Genomic DNA, 18876 nt, shown 5'->3' with positions numbered 1-18876 from the left:
ACGTTAAACTAAACTAAACTAAATAATAATAATAATAAATAAAAAATAATTGTTTGTTTTCCATATAACCATCTTCTTTCCTCGATTTTCTCAATTCTGTTCCACATGCACTGTTTTTTTCACGTGCCTAGAAACAGATAACTTTGCGTTTACAGTCTTCGTATGTTGTGGTATTAAATTATCCGGATTGTAAAGCCAGGGATTCCCTAGCTCGCTTTGTCTGTTGTTCACATCTTTGTACTCTTCATCGAACAAAGGTTTATTCCTTCTCCCTTTTCTCAGCTGCTTTCTTAATAGCGTGGAAGAGGCTTCCCGTATGGTTTGCTGATTTCAAATATAGACCCTGTAATCATTTTTGTTTTCTTTCTTTGCCAAAATTTGAAAAACTTCGAATCTGTTATGAATTGTAATTTAAAATCCCAACTTGATCTTCAGATTTTTCAGCAGTATCGAATCATCATTATTTGCAACTAGCAGCATACCCGCGCTTCGCACTTGGAGAATACGTTTCATTTTGGACATAAAGGGCGCCAAAACTGTCACCCATCAATTTAGGGGCCCCAAAAACTATGAATTCGACACTAATATTGACCCTTTTCAATTATTTTTAATGAATTCCTCCCTCTCCTTAGGAATACTAATGGTGGCTTAACTTGGATTTAAACGCCATCGGAAGTGTCGCTGTTCATTTCAGCGAACCCGAAAATTATGGATTCGACACTAATATCGGTCATTTTTGATTATTTTTATAAATCCTCCCTCCTTCTCCTGCAGGTTGCACCTTCAAAGTGAAATGATAAAAACTATTCCAGGCCCGAACCTCAGCTATGTTGAAAATTTGATTGAGATCGGTCATGTGGTTCACTAGTTATTAAGTCACAAACATAGTCACTTTCTTTTTATTTATTTTTATAATCTCCACCTCCTCCTTCCCTAAGTTGCACGTCAAAGTGAAGTGACGAAAACCATCCCTGTCCCGAATGTTGAAAATTTGATCGAGATCGGTCGGGTGGTTCAAGAGTTATTTAAGTCACATAGTCACTTTCATTTTTATATATATAGATTTCTACATTTTCTCGTTATCAGAAGCGTTTTTGTCTATGCCATTTATATATCTGAGTTGGTCAATTGTTCACAAGGTCGCCCTTCCCGTTGATTTCGTGGCTAGCGCACGTACCTAGGTTTAGGGTCCCAAATTCCATTCCCGGTGGGAGCGCCTTGAATGCATTGTGGTGGTTGGGATTCCACTTTAAACCGTAAATCCACGTCTCGTGAAGCCTTGTTGCTGAAAGGAGACGGAAAACTCCAACCAACCAATATACATAAGGCCAGTTTGATTCTTCGAGCAGTCGTTTGATGGGGAAATCCAATTGTGTGTACATGTAACTTCATGCTGGAGATATGTGGATGTGGTGATTAGAGTTTTAGATATTGAGAGATTTATCACTTTTACCCAAAATTCTTATTGTTCTTATGCGCGCTTTTGATACCAATCCTGGTCGAGACTTTTCTCCCTCGTTGAAGTCGCTTTTTTTTCATGTTTTGTTTGTATAGTTCTTTGTAAGAGTTATTCTTAACACCATTTTCAGTTTCTTCCGTTGATGACAACATCGCACCATGCTCTTTCTACGCCTGACATAGGACATTTTGTCATTCAAACTCTCAGCCTTGTGAAGCGTAGTAATACATTATTTCTGATTAAGAATCAAGGCTTTAAGCTATGATGTAGAACTGTGTATCGTGTAGTAAATATATCATGTTGAAAACGTGTATCATCTTACTGCAAGGTTTCCTAAACCACTAGTATGTCTGCGTCAGTACTTTCTCTTTCTTTTCCTAAAATTCTCGATGGAAAGTCACGTAGTTTGGATCCCAAACTAAATTGTAAGTCCACTTCTCATGTAGTCTCAGTGTTGAAAGTTACGCTAAACTGCAAACCAACTAATTCTTTTCTTTAGGTTTTACGTCCCATTGTTATGCCCTTGTAGGCTAAAGACGATGGATGATTAATGACAGTAAATGATTATGAAAGAATTTGTGGAATGAGTATGTAGGTGAATCCCGATATGATATGGTCTCCATCACAGACTTACTTAGCCTGGGATCGAGTTAGGGACTCCTTGCACCAGAGGTGAGCGCTTTACTATGAGCTCCTGTGCCCCATGAAGCTCTTATAAACTCCCAACATTAACATTCCATGTTCCTATCTGATTTCTTTTCTAACCGGGCCATGATGGCTCGGTGCTAGAGCGTTGACCTCTGGTATATGGGGATCCTTGGTTCGATCCCAGTTCGCGCCAAGTGAACTTTATATTGGAGAAACACGGTGTGTGTGGGTTTTCTCGGGGTTCTCTCGTTTCCTCCCATTTTTTTCATTCCACCATTTTCATTCATTTCTCATCATCATCGTGGGACGTAAAACGTTTCATTTCATTTTTTTCTTTTCTCAGCTTGCGCAATGGATCTCCTATACATATCATACTGGAGGACATATTTGCTACGTGATATTTAGTGGAAGGAGAACCTTAGAATCATCATCTGTTGTGTTTACTGTCAGTGGCTTTTATTGCGGGTCAAATATGAATGGATAACCACATCTATATTGGTCAACGTGTCCATTAAACCTGACTGGGATGACTATTATCAACAGTCACCCACTTTCCGTCAGCCACCATCTGTAGAAAGCTTCGTAGCGCCATCGGAAAGCGAAGTCTACATTTCTTTAACTTACACTATTGCAACATTATTTTGAAATATTTATATAATAAAAGAGGAATGTTTGTAAATAAATAACATATTTTTCCTTTACTATATACTCTAATATATATAATACTAACAGAATACCCGTTCTTTGCACGGGGAGAATAGTTTCATTTTGGACATAAAGGACTAAATTTGGATTTAAACGGCATCGGAATTTCACTGTTTTCGTCTAAGCGACCCCCAAAACTATGGATTCGACACTAATAGCGGTCATTTTCGATCATTGTAAAATATCATCTTCCTCCTCTCCCTGCACTATAAGTTGCGCTGTCAAAATGAAATGATAAAAAAAAAAAAAAAAAAAAAAAAAGGCCCGAACCTCATCTATGTTGAAAATTTGATCGAGATCGATCGGGTGGTTCAAGAGATGTAAGATCACAAACATAATCATTTTATATATATATATATATATATATATATATATATATATATATATATATATATGTAGATAGTAGAAAGTAATGTATGTGGGTCAGTCAAAAAGTTAGATGCACTGCTTGAGAAAATAAAACAGGTGCGGACTTTTACAAAACTTTTATTAGTACACAGAAGTTCCATACAGAAGCTACTTTTTGAGGTAATCGCCTCCTTTATTTAAACATTTGGCGAGTTGTGACAAAAGTTTTTTTTTATTATTATTATTATTTCTTAATGAACAAACTCCATGGCTCTGGATAAGTAGAGTAACAAATAAAACACAGTTCTGACCAGAGCAGAATGAAATATATTAAAAACTATACTTACAATGTGTTACAGTTTCAAGGACCTAACGTCCTCTTCATCAGACACAAACACAAACATAGAGTGTTTGTGTCTGATGAAGAGGACGTTAGGTCCTTGAAACTGTAACACATTGTAAGTATAGTTTTTAATATATTTCATTCTGCTCTGGTCAGAACTATGTTTTATTTGTTATTATTTCTTCTGCGAAGAATTTCCGTCCAACTCCAATAACCGTTGTTAGGCTACAGCTTTTACCTACTCATACGACTGATGTCATCGCTTTGAAAATTCTTCTTGTATGGGACTGAAAATATGGAAATCACAAGTTGCAAAATCAGTTAATTCACCCGAGCAACGATCTCAGCATTTGTCAAAGTTTATGATGATCTTGGCTCACGGTAAGCGCCGTCAATATCTGTACGTCTGTTTTCAAACATCTTGCACCACTTCGCGATAGCTTGACGCAGTATTGCATTTTCACGATACACTTCATGCACCTGTCAATAAATTTCTATGCAGTTAGACTTTTTGCCACAAAAAAATGAATCGCTACAGGCTCTACTAATTTGGACGCCATCTGCAGCTGCCGAGACATGTTCACTAGCAAGCAAACTACAACGCCGCTAAGCCACGAGCTACAGATAAACGTCCGCAGTGTTGTCACCAAGTTTCAACAAAATATCCATGTACCAAGGGTCTTTACGAAATGTGTGCAAGTAACTTTTTTGGACTGATCCACATATCTTTTCCCTTTTTTAGTTTCTGTAACATTTTGTAATAAAATTTTTATTTCATTTTTGTTTCTGCTGAATAGAACAGTGGCAACGTTTGTATCCAAATCAAGTGTAATGGCATTGGATTGGGTGAGCAAGAATGAACGGTATTTTATCCATGGAAATCAGGCTGGATTAGTGCGTTTGTATGATACGAAAGAGAAGAAAATCATTTGGGAATTGGGAGCAGATCCTAACAGCGCTTTAAAAGATACACGGTAAGTTTATTATTATTATTATTATTATTATTATTATTATTATTATTATTATTATTATTATTATTATTATTATTATTATTATTATGAAAATATAAGTTTATGTGCATTATTCTAATTAATGCTTATTGATATTTTCATGAATATCTTGAACTGTTCACTATTTTCTGTTCTTTAGTCTTAATAGTCTGTACATAATTATAGTTAATAGTAATTTTAAAAGAATGAATATTTGCTTTCAAATTCATTCTTATTATTGTTATTTCCAGGATTGTCAATTTGTGTTGCAGTCCAACTGAATCATCTTTCGTTTGTTCAGCAGTTGGTCGAACTGCATTACCAGAGCAAGTCCCTAACCGGAGTAAACTTTTGCTTTACGATATTAAGATTAAGAAATTTGAGGTAAGTGTCTAAATTAGTTGGCAAAGCCAGACATTTATAACATATCTTCGTAGGGAATTTTCGGGAATCAAACTTCTAAGAACAAACACCTCAAAATCTTCCATCTAATCAATTCTATATTTCGACTATGTGTCATCCTTTTCAGGAATGAATGGTTCAACTTGAGACATTTTTAGAATAAAGATTGAACCTAGAGAAAGGATGGATTTTATATTCGCGTTTAAAAAATGTTCCCGTCCTTTAGTACAACAAAATACATTGCGAAATGTATGGAAGTCGCTGTCGCGGATTAATGTTGGAATATCAGATTGTTTCTTCTTGGAGGGCACGGTGGCTCACTGTTACTGTCCGCAGCAAAAGAACCTGCAACATGAGCATGTAAGTTTATTGTGAAACGACGAAATCTTTTGCTCCAAAATAAGTGTGCAGGGGAAGACGCCGAGGTTTCTCCTGGCGTGATTCGTGCCACTTAGACGTTATGTTGATTCCCCGGACTGTTGGGCGTAGTTTCACAATAAACTTACATGCTTATGTTGCAGGTTTTTTGCTGCGGACTGTACAGCGCTTATAGAGCTCCTCCGTGGCTAAGTGGTTAGCGTACGCACCTTTGGCGTGGGAGACCCGGGTTCGATTCCCAGCGGGAGCTCATGTGGTTCGGATTCCACGTTAATCAGTAGGTCCACGTCTCATATAGCCTCGCTGCTGAGAGGGACGCTAAACTAAAATCACCTCAACTGTACAGCGCTTACCTCTGATGCACGGGGTCCCGGTTCAACCCCCCGGCTAAATAAGTTTGTGGTGGACATCACCGTGTCCGTGGGTTTTCTTGGAGTACCCCCGTTTCCTTTCACTTTCTCATTCCACCAGTTCTTCCATAATCACTCACTTGCTTTAATCATCTTCTCCCTTAGTCTAAAGGGCAATCATGGGATGTTACACTGAAAGACATTTTCAAATTCGACAAACAAAGCAAACAAAGCTGACGACCGCAATCGAAATAAGTCATTAAAATGGTTGAGTTTATGTAAGTGTTTTTTATTATCAAAGATTTCTGTTACCCTATTAAAATTAAATTTTTAATTTGTTAAATTTCACTAAGTATTTCTGCTCTGAATAGGAGTATATTGGAAATGTGAGGAATATAGAAGTGTTACTCCCATAATGTATGCTGCAAAAACCCTGCTTCGAGTATCAAACAAGACATTGTATAGGCGAACAAATGAGGAAATTAAAAAGAAATCATGTAGATTTAAGAGAGAGAGAAAGGCACTAGAAAACACTGTGAATTTACTATTGGAGCAATCGCTGAAAGCTTTCCAGTGAAAGAAATGGAAGTTTAGTGTTTTCTGATTTAAGAAAAAGCTTTTGTTTAGTGAATGAATTAAGAAATTTTATGAGAGTTCTGTAAAGGGCTAGAATATAATAGAAGACTTATAAAAAAATTCTATATGAGCCAAAGAGTTTTGAGTTCGGGTTTTCGTTTTGCGTCCATGTGCAACGCCGAAGTTAAGCCAAAGAGTTTCGAGTTCGGATATTTGTTTTTCGTCCTTCTGCAACACCGAAGTTCCGAAGAGTGGGACCTACAGAAACTAGGAAGAATTTTGAACACTAAAGTGTCGTAATAGAAGGAGTTGTGGCTACTGTACAAATTGAAGGGTAGAAAGTGGAAAAAATGGTTTCTTTTAGATATTTAGCTAATATTATTCAAGCAATTTTGTATTATTCGACTCAACACGTATTTGAGAGAGAGAGAGATAGTGTGTGTGTGTGTGAGTGTGAGTGAGGACAAAAAAATCTAAAACGTTTGCAAAAGGGTAAAAATCATACCTAGTATGGTGTGGGGCCTCCTTTTGCGTCTCATACAGCTTGCATCCGACGTGGAATGGACGTATACAGCTCCTGAATCGTGGTGTGTGGAATTTTGTTCCATTGTTCCTCCAAAACATGCTCCAGTTCCTTAAGGAATGCAGGTGGAGGGTAATGAGACCGAACACGCCATGAATTTTCATTTTATGAAGTTCCCGTCGCACTGTTTTCGATGAAACTGGGTTCTGTACGCCGGAAATGAGTTCAGACGTAATTTTCATTGCAGTAGTCTTCATTTTAGCTGCTACAATCCGTTTTAATGCCGTCCGATCCCTAACTGACAGTATTGACTTTCGACCATTGTTGTGCTTTTCAGACGTCGTTTGCCCATGAATTGTATATGCCCTCGTGACATTGGACACAGTGCCTTTCGATACCCCCACATTGTTCGCCACTGTTGCCACTGAAGCTCCAACCAGACGGGCACTAACGATCATGCCTCGTTGGAAGTCTGTCAGGTCGCCCATTTTACCGCACCACTTTCACACCACGACACTCACAGGTGAACTGGTTACTGCTGACAGAAGAGGAAGGTTCACATGACACATTGAAAACAAACAAAAAAAAAAAAAAAAAAACGATCGGCAGCCGCAACACGTGTTGTACAGTGGAGGGCCAAATTTACGTGTCCTGTATGAAGTGTTTTAGATTTTTTGTCTAACTCCCTATATATATATATATATATATATATATAGTATATGTGTATGTATTTATGTGTGTGTGTGTCTTCTCCGTGATAATTTTCGTAAAATATATCCGATATTAATAAAAGTTAGTATGTACTTTTATTAAAATTATTCTAAAAATTTCGTAAAAAATACACAATGAATTTCGTAAAACGTATGCGATTTTTAATAAAATTTAGTAGCCTATGTGCCTTCGTAAAAATTACCCGATAAATTTCGCAAAATATATATCCGATTTTAGTAAAGCTTACTACGTACTTTCGTAAAAATTATCCCCAACAAAATCGTAATAACTATGAGATTTTCGTAAAATATAACACTTGCTTTCATTTCGACATAAATTACATGTATTTCTTACTGAAACTGGTCACAAACAGGTGAATAAAATGATTACAACCGTAAGAAAATGTGTTAGTGTACCTTTCCTAGAGGAAAAAAAAAAAAAAAAAAAAAAACAGAAGGAATCGTGGCGTGACTTGAGAATCCGTCAAAGGTGAAATTTTCAACATAACACATACAGTATATCACTGTACGGCACCACTAGTATCGAGAGGGCAAAGTGTCTCCTACCAACTCTCCAAACAAACTAAGAAATTAGTAATTTTCATCCATTATAAGGCGTTTTTAAGTTTGGATGTGTAGAATTTTACTGTAAAATATGTCACGGAGTATGAAATAAGTTGTGTAAATTGATGGATGTTCTGTATCAAAAGCTGTAGAATGGGTAGTAAAACAAATAGTAATAATCCTCGCGAACCCTTTCGATTGTTGTGGACATCTGCAGGCATTGGGTAAATAAACATATCTTTATTAACCAACTTTAAGAAAAGGAGGTGTTCTCCATTCAACCCGTTTATATACAGAGGGGTTCCAAAAACGTACTCATTGTTTGTAATTAAATAAATTTTAAACAAAAAGACTTACACTCAGTAATCTAATGTGTAGTGTAGTGCAAGGTAGGCGCAGCTGGCGGTTTATGCCGCGCATGCACAGGTATTTGGTAGTTGAAAGAGTCAGTGCAGCAAAAGACAGTCGAAGTAGCAACAATGGCTCAGGTTTGTTTATCGTTTGTTGAACGCAAGGCTATACTGAAATGGTACTGGAAGTAGGAGAACATTCACGAGGTACAACGGGATTGACAGAGAGAGTTTATAATACCACCACCAACACGTCGAACAATTGCCCGCATTCACGATAAATTCGGAGCCGACGGAACAGTTAAAGATGTGCACAAGGACAGATCCTTCCGACCACAAGTCTGGCGTCTAGTGCTGTGGTGTTGCAACATTTCACCCGATCACCACAAAAATCAGTGGACCAGGGAGCGCGCGAAAGTGAGGTGATGACACATTCTGAAGAAGGCAAAGTGGAAAGTGTACATTCCAAGACTGCTACACTTGATGAATGAGGATAACCTAAATCGAAGGATGGAATACTGTGAATGGTTTCAGCACATGTTTGGCGAGGATACGGAATTTATAGTGAAGTTTTTGTGGCCTGACGAGGCGCAATTCAAACTTAACGGTACTGTGAACCACCACAATTGTGTCTACTGGGTTCCTGAAAAGTTCTCACTCCCACGTGGACAAAGCAATGAATCTACCTGGGATTGCTATGTGATGCGTGGTGTGATTGGTCCCTTCGTCGTCGAGGATACCGTAACTGGTGAGGCGTATCTTCATATTCTTCAGACAAGGATTTTGCCTGCCATTCAAAACTCAAGGTGATAATTTATTTTTACATGTAGCAAGACAGAGCCCCACCTCACTAACATCGAGATGTCAGGTTGTACCTCGATAAAACTGTACCCAAATGGTGGGTTAGTCGAAGAGCTCCTGTTGAGTGCCCACCGTTTCCTGATTTGACACAGGGGCCGCAGTGACTCAGTAGTAGTGTGTTCACATCTGGTGGAGTGGGTCCTTGGTTCCATCCCAGCTCGCTCCAAGTGAACTTTATGGTGGACAAATACCGTGTGTGTGGGTTTTCTCGGGGTTCTTCCTTTCCTCCCACGTTCTTCATTCCACCATTTCATTCATTTCTCATCGTCATCGTCTTCTTTAGTCTAGCCGGCATAACTGTGGGACGTGAAACTTAAGGATTTCATTTTCCTGATTTGACACTTCTGGACTTCTACTTCTGGAAGACCGTCAAGAATGGCGTATCGACAAAAACCAAAAACAGTCGATGCGCTACTGAGAAAATCGTAGTCTTGTGTTGCCATTATGCCAGACAGCCGTAGTTTAGTGTCTAGTTCGGCGCCATAGGTGTTCTATAGAAACTGCTGTTGATCACTTCGATCACGTACCATAGCCTCTTCTCAATGCCAAAAACTGTCACGTCAAGTCAAATTTGTCACGAGATATGGATTAGCATCAGTGAGTACATTTTTTGGGATCCCACTGTGTATATATTCTGGGTATGTTCACCGATGTTGATAGTTTCATTTTTTTAAGAGTATACCTTCCCTGTGGTTTCATATAAATTTATTCAGAGCTTGGTGGCAATCTTTGGAACTAGATTATGAAATACCTCAACGGATGTTGGGTAATTACAGTAAAGTAACTTGCTTATAGGCAACAATGCATTCTTCAGCGTGGTCATATTTGCTTAGCGGCATAGGGGTTATAAAGCAAAGTTTTGGAACACTTTCATAATTCATTATACTGTGTGTGTTGTTAACAAATTTGAAATAAATCAGTTACGTATGTAAAGTCGGTTAAGCTGTTTTTTGAAGAGTGTTATAATTATTTAAAATATTTCGAAAAGTTATTCTTATTTTTGTTTGAGTACGTATCTAGTCTTTTCTTATCTGCTTTCAACAGTTTTTCTTGTCCTTTTTAAACTGTCATTTAAGCAGTTAATGTGTGTAAGTGGAAATCTTTTTTAATCCACTAAATTGTAGTGATTACAGATACTATATGCGTCACTATATTAGTTAGGACTATATGTGTCACTGTAGAATTTTGTGTGTTGCTGTTTAGGTGAATCTGTCACCATAAGAAGTGTGTGCATCACTATTAGGAGTATATATCACTGTAGAACTTTGTATGTTGCTGATAGGAGGATCTGTGTCGCCATTAGGTATATGTGCGTTACTGCTAGGAATATATGTGTCACTGTAGAACTGTGTGTGTTTCTGTTAGAAGGATCGTGTCGCCATGTGTGTCACTGCTAGGAGTATATGTGTCACTATAGTACTATGCGTGTTGCTCTTAGGAGAACCTGTGTCATCGTTAGAAGTGTTTGCGTCACTATTAGGAGTATATTCGTCACTGTAGAGCTGCGCGTGTTGCTATTAGGGGATCTGTGTTGCTATTAGGTATATGTGTGTCACTACTAACAGTATATGGGTCACTGTAGAACTGTGTACTGTTAGGAGTATATGTTTAACTTTAGAATTATGTATGTTGCAGTTAGGGGATCTGCGTGGCGATTAGATATTATGTGCGTCACTGCTAGGAGTATATCTGTCACCATTAGAACTGTGTGTGTGTGTTAGGAGAATCTGTGTCACCATAGAAGTATCTGTGTCAGTATTAGGAGTGTATTTGTCACTATAAAACTATATGTGTTCCTAGTAGGGGATCTGTGTCACCATTAGGTATATGTACGTTACTGCTAGGAATATATATGTGTGTCATTGCAGTGTTTCGTTACTTAGTGGAATATAGATTTTCGATAATTAAATAGTAGAGTTCGTTAATAAATTGGTTGCTTAAAAATGTTGTTTCTATACAGAGAAATTGTTAAGTAGATAAACACTATGCTTGAGACATAATTTACTTGAATAGCTGAAGCAATAGAAATACCGGTACCTAAATACAAACAAGCTATTTGAATCTCAGCAGTAAGTGAAAACTACATAATTTTAGATGCATCTTTCTATTTACATTAAGAAGTACAAAAGAGTTTACACTGCATTTAAATTATTATTAAAATGTTACAGTTGAATAATTTAGAACTGAAATAAGAAAAGCCTGTCAAGGAAATATACCTTCAAGCATAATGAACTTCTTGGTAATGTCTTCCACATAACTGATAAAATAAAGGAGTAACTTACAATTTGAAGGTTGAGCAGGTTGACACTGAATTGACCACGACTGCAACTTCTGATTACTTAAGGATGAAGAGATTCAAGACTGTCAGTGGTTATGAATTCTGAATCCAGTCTGACAAGTCTGACTCTTTTGATCGGTTTATATATTTTTCAGTTTTGGCCTTTCACCTGTATGTTCCGTATTTTGTATAAATCATTTTGATGTTTTCCACTTTCACTGTTTGTGTTCACTTCCTTGAAAGTGAACTTGTTTTTTTTTTTTTTTTTTTTTTCTGGAAACTGTTTCTTTTGTGTTACTTTCACAATAATGTAAAACTTCAGTATTCACAGATTTAACTAATTTATATTGCAGTAGAACTGCGTGTGATGCTGTTAGGAGAATCTGTGTCACCATTAGAAATATCTGCGTCAGTATTAGTATATTTGTCACTGTAAAACTATACAGGGGTTAGACAAAAAATCTAAAAACACTTCATACAGGACACGTAAGTTTGGCCCTCCACTGTACAACGCGTGTTGCGGTTGCCGATCGTGTTATGCTCCAGCATTACAGCTGTGCTGTTGTTAATGTTCTTTTCATTATGTTCTTTAATTTTCTATATTTATTCCGTGTATTAATTTATTTGTTATTTGGTCCATGAATTATCAGTTCACCAATATAAATTTTGATGTTGAAAAACACTAATGAGGTAATCAACATATTATTTATCTGCACCGATAAAAAAAATTCTAATGGAAAATACTAGAGGAACGTGGTCGTTTGTCTGTATCATATTGTAGAAAAAAGAAGAAAATCGATTTGTAGATATAATACTTCTGATTTCAGATGAAATGAATGCTGTAAACTAAATACAGAATAACTTAATGTTGAAATACGTTTGAGTTGTGTTAATTACTCAGTAAATTTATCTCTGAAGAAATTAATAATTAGTGACCTTTTCAAGGTAATATTAAATTTAATTTATATATTGTCTAAAGATATTTATTTTGTGAGTTACGAAGATGGATAAAATGTTTAACTAAGCTTTATAATACGCGTGTGCTGAGCGAAATAGTTGACTTCATAACGCAAAATCTGGTTTTCTTTTATTCCTAACCGATAAGTGTAAGAAAAAATCAACCTCCAAACTCACCCTGTAGCACTCCCGTCCTTCTGCAAGGAAAAACGTACACCAGATTTCCTTCAGATCTTTGACGGCAGCATCGCAACGGAAAATTGTTAAATCATTGTATTATTTCTAGGTCGCCACCGCGTGTAGAAAACCGCGGAAAATAACGCTGATTCCGGTTCGGTGGAAAGTAAGTGTGGTACCGATTAAGTTCCAAAATCACACTGCACGGGACAGCTTTAACACCGTGTCTTCAAATACGTGGATGAGCGACTGGATGAATTACTTATACTCCAAATGCAGAGAAACAATTATGACACTTAAATTATTTCAGATAATAAATACATAAAAGTAATTATAACGGATAATATCTGTATGGAAGTTCATCTTCAAAGCTAACGCCGAAGTACAATGGATATTACATAATTGATAAAAATAGCAATGCATCATTAAATATTGAAACATAATAGGAAATCAACATTTTCAGAAAAGTGACATTACAATATTGAACTTCACAGGAGAAATACAGAGATAAAAGGTAGGCATCAGACTGTCTTCTTTTACAATTCCATATATCGGCAGCCTTCATGGTACAGTTTAAATTTAATCATTGTAGTGCATTTCCGAAATGTAGCAAAATTAGGTGAAGTTCAGAAGTTCTGTAGCAAGCTTTCAAGAGTTTAAATTAGGTTAAGCTGATATAATGTTATTCAGTTTCTGCATGCATTTTCTAATTTAGATTAAATTTTGAATAGTTAGTCGTATCCTGTGCAAATAAAGACATGATAATGTTGAGACAAAGATAAAGCTGTTAGTTCGTTAGATTACCGAAGATGTGGCATAAAATACAACTACTTTCAGATAGTAATACGTCATAATGTATTATTTGCTTCAGAAGCCTAGTATAACCCAATCCTTCTTCATACAGTTAGGTCTGGCGTCTTCATAACAGGCGAATGTGCAATCTAAATAAAATTCCTATATTTATATTAAATAATTATTTAAATTATCTGCCATAAGCATTAATTCAAAATATGTATACACCATACATATTCCATTAACTGTATAAATATTAATACAGTATTTAACTTCATTTACCAATTGTACACACTCCATTCCTGTTATTACACACAAATTCTACGGTAACTGTAATGAAAAGGCTTAAAATACAGGCTTACAAAAGAACTATTTAGAACAGGATCTTCATTAACACAATATTATCGTGAATATTTCTATGCCACAGTAGGTAATTAATGTGTCTTGAAAGTAATTTTATTATATCCTTTCAATTCGTGCTTCATCGTCATGTATTACAAGCAGAATACGAATAAACATATCAATTTATGTAAAATTCCATCATGAAATCAAACTGATAATTTTGAATTATTGAAAATATTTCGAGTTAGTAGTTACGCATTCTAGAATTTGTTAATGGCATGGCTATGCAGTAGCATAGGAAAAGGGGAAGCAAAGCTTCCCGAAGATTTGCTTAGTTAAACATTTTATCCATCTTCGTAACTCACAAAATAAATATCTTTAGACAATATATAAATTAAATTTAATATTACCTTGAAAAGGTCACTAATTATTAATTTCTTCAGAGATAAATTTACTGAGTAATTAACACAACTCAAACGTATTTCAACATTAAGTTATTCTGTATTTAGTTTACAGCATTCATTTCATCTGAAATCAGAAGTATTATATCTACAAATCGATTTTCTTCTTTTTTCTACAATATGATACAGACAAACGACCACGTTCCTCTAGTATTTTCCATTAGAATTTTTTTTATCGGTGCAGATAAATAATATGTTGATTACCTCATTAGTGTTTTTCAACATCAAAATTTATATTGGTGAACTGATAATTCATGGACCAAATAACAAATAAATTAATACACGGAATAAATATAGAAAATTAAAGAACATAATGAAAAGAACATTAACAACAGCACAGCTGTAATGCTGGAGCATAACAATCGTATTTTGTTTTCAATGTGTCATGTGAACCTTCCTCTACTATCAGCAGTAAACCATTCACCTGTGAGTATCGTGGTGTGAAAGTGGTGCGGTAAAATGGGCGACCTGACAGACTTCCAAAGAGGCATGATCGTTGGTGCCCGTCTGGTTGGAGCTTCAGCGGCTAACATTGTGGGGGTATCGAAAGGCACTGTGTCCAATGTCACGAGGGCATACACAATTCATGGGCAAACGACGTCTGCAAAGCACAACAGTGGTCGAAAGACAACCCTGTCAGATAGGGACCGGAGAGCATTAAAACGGATTGTAGCAGCTAAAAAGAAGATCACTGCAATGAAAATTACGTCTGAACTCAATTCCGGCCTACAGAAACTGGTTTAATCGAAAGCAGTGCGACGGGAACTTCATAAAATGAAAATTTATGACAGGGCCGCTATCGTCAAACCCCTGGTCACAGCAGTAAATGCGAAGAGGCGTATCCAGTGGTGGAAGGACCACAAGGCGTCGACTCATGAGCAGTGGAAACACGTAATGTGGTCCGATGAATCGATCTTCATCTTGTTTCAACAAGCAGTCGTATGTACGTATGGAGAACATTGTCGCAGGCCTATGATACACTGTCTGCTCCCAACTGTAAAGCATGGGGGTGGTTCTGTTACAGTATGGGCAGTGATATCTTGGTTTTCTGCGTGTCCCATCATAGTCCTGCATGGAATGATGACTGCTAAGGCGTATGAGGCCATTTCGGGGGACCAGGTTCTACCCATGGCCCAAATATTATTCCCTGATGGTGATGACATCTACCAAGATGATTTGGCACCCTGTCACGCTGCAAAAACGGTGAAATCATGGTTTGAGGAGCATGATCAGGAGGTATCACACCTCCCCTGGGTCCCACAATCACCAGATCTGAACATCATTGAGCCATTGTGGTCTGAGTTAAAAAGGCGTGTTCGGTCTCATTACCCTCCACCAGCATCCCTTAAGGAACTGGAGCATGTTTTTGGAGGAACAATGGTACAAAATTCCACACACCACGATTCAGGAGCTGTATACGTCCATTCCACGTCGGTTGCAAGCTGTATGAGACGCAAAAGGAGGCCACACACCATACTAGGTATGATTTTCACACGTTTACAAACGTTTTAGAATTTTTGTCCAACCCCTGTATGTGTTGCTATTAGGGGATCTGTGTCGCCACTAGTTATATGTACGTTACTGCTAGGAATATACACTATGTGATCAAAAGTATCCGGACATGTGTCTGAAAATGACTTACAAGTTCGTGGCGCCTTCCATCGGTACTGCTGGAATTCAATATGGTGTTGGCCCACCCTTAGCCTTGATGACAGCTTTCACTCTCGTAGGCATACTCTCAATCAGGTTCTAGAAGGTTTCTTGGGGAATGGCAGCCCATTCTTTACGGAGTGCTGAACTGAGGAGAGGTATCGATGTAGGTCGGTGAGGCCTGGCACGAAGTCGGCGTTCTAAAACATCCCAAAGGTGTTCTATAGGATTCAAGTCAGAACTCTGTGCAGGCCAGTTCATTACAGGATATTATGGTCGTGTAACCACTCCGCCACAAGCCGTGAAGTATGAACAGGTGCTCGATTGTGTTGAAAGATGCAATCGGCATCCCCGAATTGCTCTTCAACAGTGTGAATCAAGAAGTGTTTAAAACATCAATGTAGGCCTGCGCTGTGAGAGTGCCACGCAAAACAAGGGGTGCAAGCCTCCTCCAAGAAAAACACGACCACACCATACACTACCACCTCCGAATTTTACTGTTGGCACTACACACGCTGACAGATGACGTTCACCGGTCATTCGCCATACCCACACCCTGCCATCGGATCGCCACATTGTGTACCGTGATTCATCACTCCACACAACGTTTTTCCACTGTTGAATCGTCCAATGTTTACGCTCCTTACACCAAGCGAGGCGTCTTTTGGCATTTACCTGCATGATGTGTGGCTTATGAGCAGCCGCTCGACCATGAAATCCAAGTTTTCTCACCTCACGCTTAATTGTCATAATACTTGAAGTGGATCCTGGTGCAGTTTGGAATTCATGTGTGATGGTCTGGATAGATGTCTGCCTATTACACTTTACGGCCCTCTTCAACTGTCGGCGCTCTCTGTCAGTCAAGAGACGAGGTCGGCCTGTACGTTTTTGTGCTGCACGTGTCACTTAACGTTTCCACTTCACTATCACATCAGACAGAGTGGACCTAGGGATGTTTAGGAGTGTGGAAATCTCGCGTACAGACTTCTGACACAAGTGATATCCAATCACCTGACCACGTTTGAAATCCGTGAGTTCCCCGGAGCGCTCCATTCTGCTTTCTCACGATGTCTAATGACTACTGAGGTCGCTGATAATGAGTACCTGGCAGTAGGTGGCAGCACAATACACCTAATATGAAAAACGTATGTTTTTGGGGGTGTCCGGATACTTTTGATCACATAGTGTATGTGTCACTGTAGAACTGTGTATGTTGCTGTTAGGAGAATCTGTCTCCATTAGAAGTGTATACGTCACTATTGGGATTATATATGTAACTTTAGGGGAAATTAAACAACAATAGATACAACCTACTACTTAACAGTGTGTATTTTTATATACAGTACATAAATAAATAATTAGCAAGTGCATCTAAGATTGTCAACGAATGACATACATTTTAACGACATAAAAATCCAATTTTCTCAAAAATGATGCATGAGAATTTACTGCGAAGCATGGCATTTTGTTCGGCTCGATCTGATCTATCGATTAAAATATATGCCTTATCATTGATTAATATTAAACAAAAATTAAAGTTTTAACAGTTAATCTTGATTCTGGGATGTATCTCATCATTAATAATTTTGTTCATTATAATGATATCTATCAAATTAGTGGGGGACGCAGTGGCTCAGTGGTAGAGCGTTCACCTCCGGTGCTTGGGCTCCCTGGTTCGATCCCAGCTCGCGCCGTGTGGACTTTGTGGTGGACAAACACCGTGCTGGTGGGTTTTCTCGGGGTTCTCCCGTTTCCTCCCACTTTCTTCACCATTCACCATTTCATTCATTACTCATCATCACCGTCTCCTTTAGCCTAACCGGCATAACAGTTGACGTAAAACTAAAGATTTCATTTCATTTTTTTGTATCAAATTAGCATGTGTCCCCTCTTCGAATTTTTTTTTTTTTTTTTCGTTAAACGAGAATATTATAGACTTTTAGATTTCGTCCCAAGTAAACGTAAATAAAAGACACAAGCCTGATGGCGGTTAAATATATTCTATAGTAGTATAGGTGTTATTATTATTATTATTATTATTATTATTATTTTGTCCAGGACGGTCACTGGAATATCTTAAGAATATGTGTTTGGGATTGTATAATAAATTGTAAATCCACGTTTCATGTAGCCTTGATGAATTTTAAACAAAAAATGTTACTTTCTACACCACTATGTAATTAATTAGTATTTTACTGTCTTCATCTGCTTTCAGTTTCCTTCCTTAATATAAGACTTAGACTAAATGAAAAATCTAATCAATATACCATTCATTAAATGTTTGGGGTTTTAATGTACGACTCGTTTGCAATGTTAAGTTAAATTCCAGTAAGTTTTTATTTATTTCGATTTTCTTTTCTCAGAGATCGTTTACACTGCCAAATAGTTCTCTGGTTATCAATTGCTGCGCCTTCAACCATAATGGACAACTTCTGGTGACAGGTGGAAGTGATGGTGTTGTCCGAATATTCGATCTCCGACGGTTGGATTGCATTGACTCCTGGCAGGCTCATCATGGTGAAATATATTCTATACAATTAACAGCTGATTTCACGTCATGTTACACTTTAGGGCAAGATGGAAAGGTAAAAAAATTTTTGAATTTATTTTTCTATCATCTAAATAAGTATTGGTCCTTTGTTATTGAAATTTAACCTTTTAAATCCTCTTAAAGAAAGAAATTTAAATTCTGTATAACGTAAGAACAATAACTAACGCGTATTATACCATAAATATTTAACATAATGAAATAATTTCGAGAGCCGCTTTTCCTCTGTTCATCTTTCACACTACGAAAATTGAACGCAAACTCAAGGTTTTTATGGTACAGTGCGGTAATAGAAAAGAGAAATAAAAATGGAGATCTTTATTAACTTTATTTCATCGTATGTGTTTTCTCCTGTGCAATATTCATAGTAGTCTTACCTATATGAAGGATGGCAGAAAAACATAGTTTTGAGAAAATTTAATTTTTACATGGATATTCTTTGATTTCTTCCGATGTAATATGTTG

At 37.3% G+C, this 18876-nt stretch overlaps 1 protein-coding gene across 2 annotated transcripts in view; it reads left to right on the top strand.

The window, feature by feature from the left end:
* The window catches only part of LOC145666914 (WD repeat-containing protein 91), a 75467-nt gene that overhangs the window by 43678 nt on the left and 12913 nt on the right, over positions 1-18876 (top strand). For both annotated transcript variants that reach the window (XM_081734512.1, XM_081734511.1), the window contains exons 10-12: positions 4301-4477; positions 4744-4876; positions 18227-18448. In XM_081734512.1, coding sequence (XP_081590638.1) covers positions 4301-4477; positions 4744-4876; positions 18227-18448 — 532 coding nt within the window. The remainder of the gene's footprint in view (positions 1-4300; positions 4478-4743; positions 4877-18226; positions 18449-18876) is intronic.

Source organism: Thermobia domestica, chromosome 12, assembly GCF_964235325.1.
Source record: "Thermobia domestica chromosome 12, izTheDome1.hap1.1, whole genome shotgun sequence".
Taxonomy (NCBI): Eukaryota; Metazoa; Arthropoda; class Insecta; order Zygentoma; family Lepismatidae; genus Thermobia; species Thermobia domestica.
This window is presented reverse-complemented; position numbering and strand designations above follow the sequence as displayed.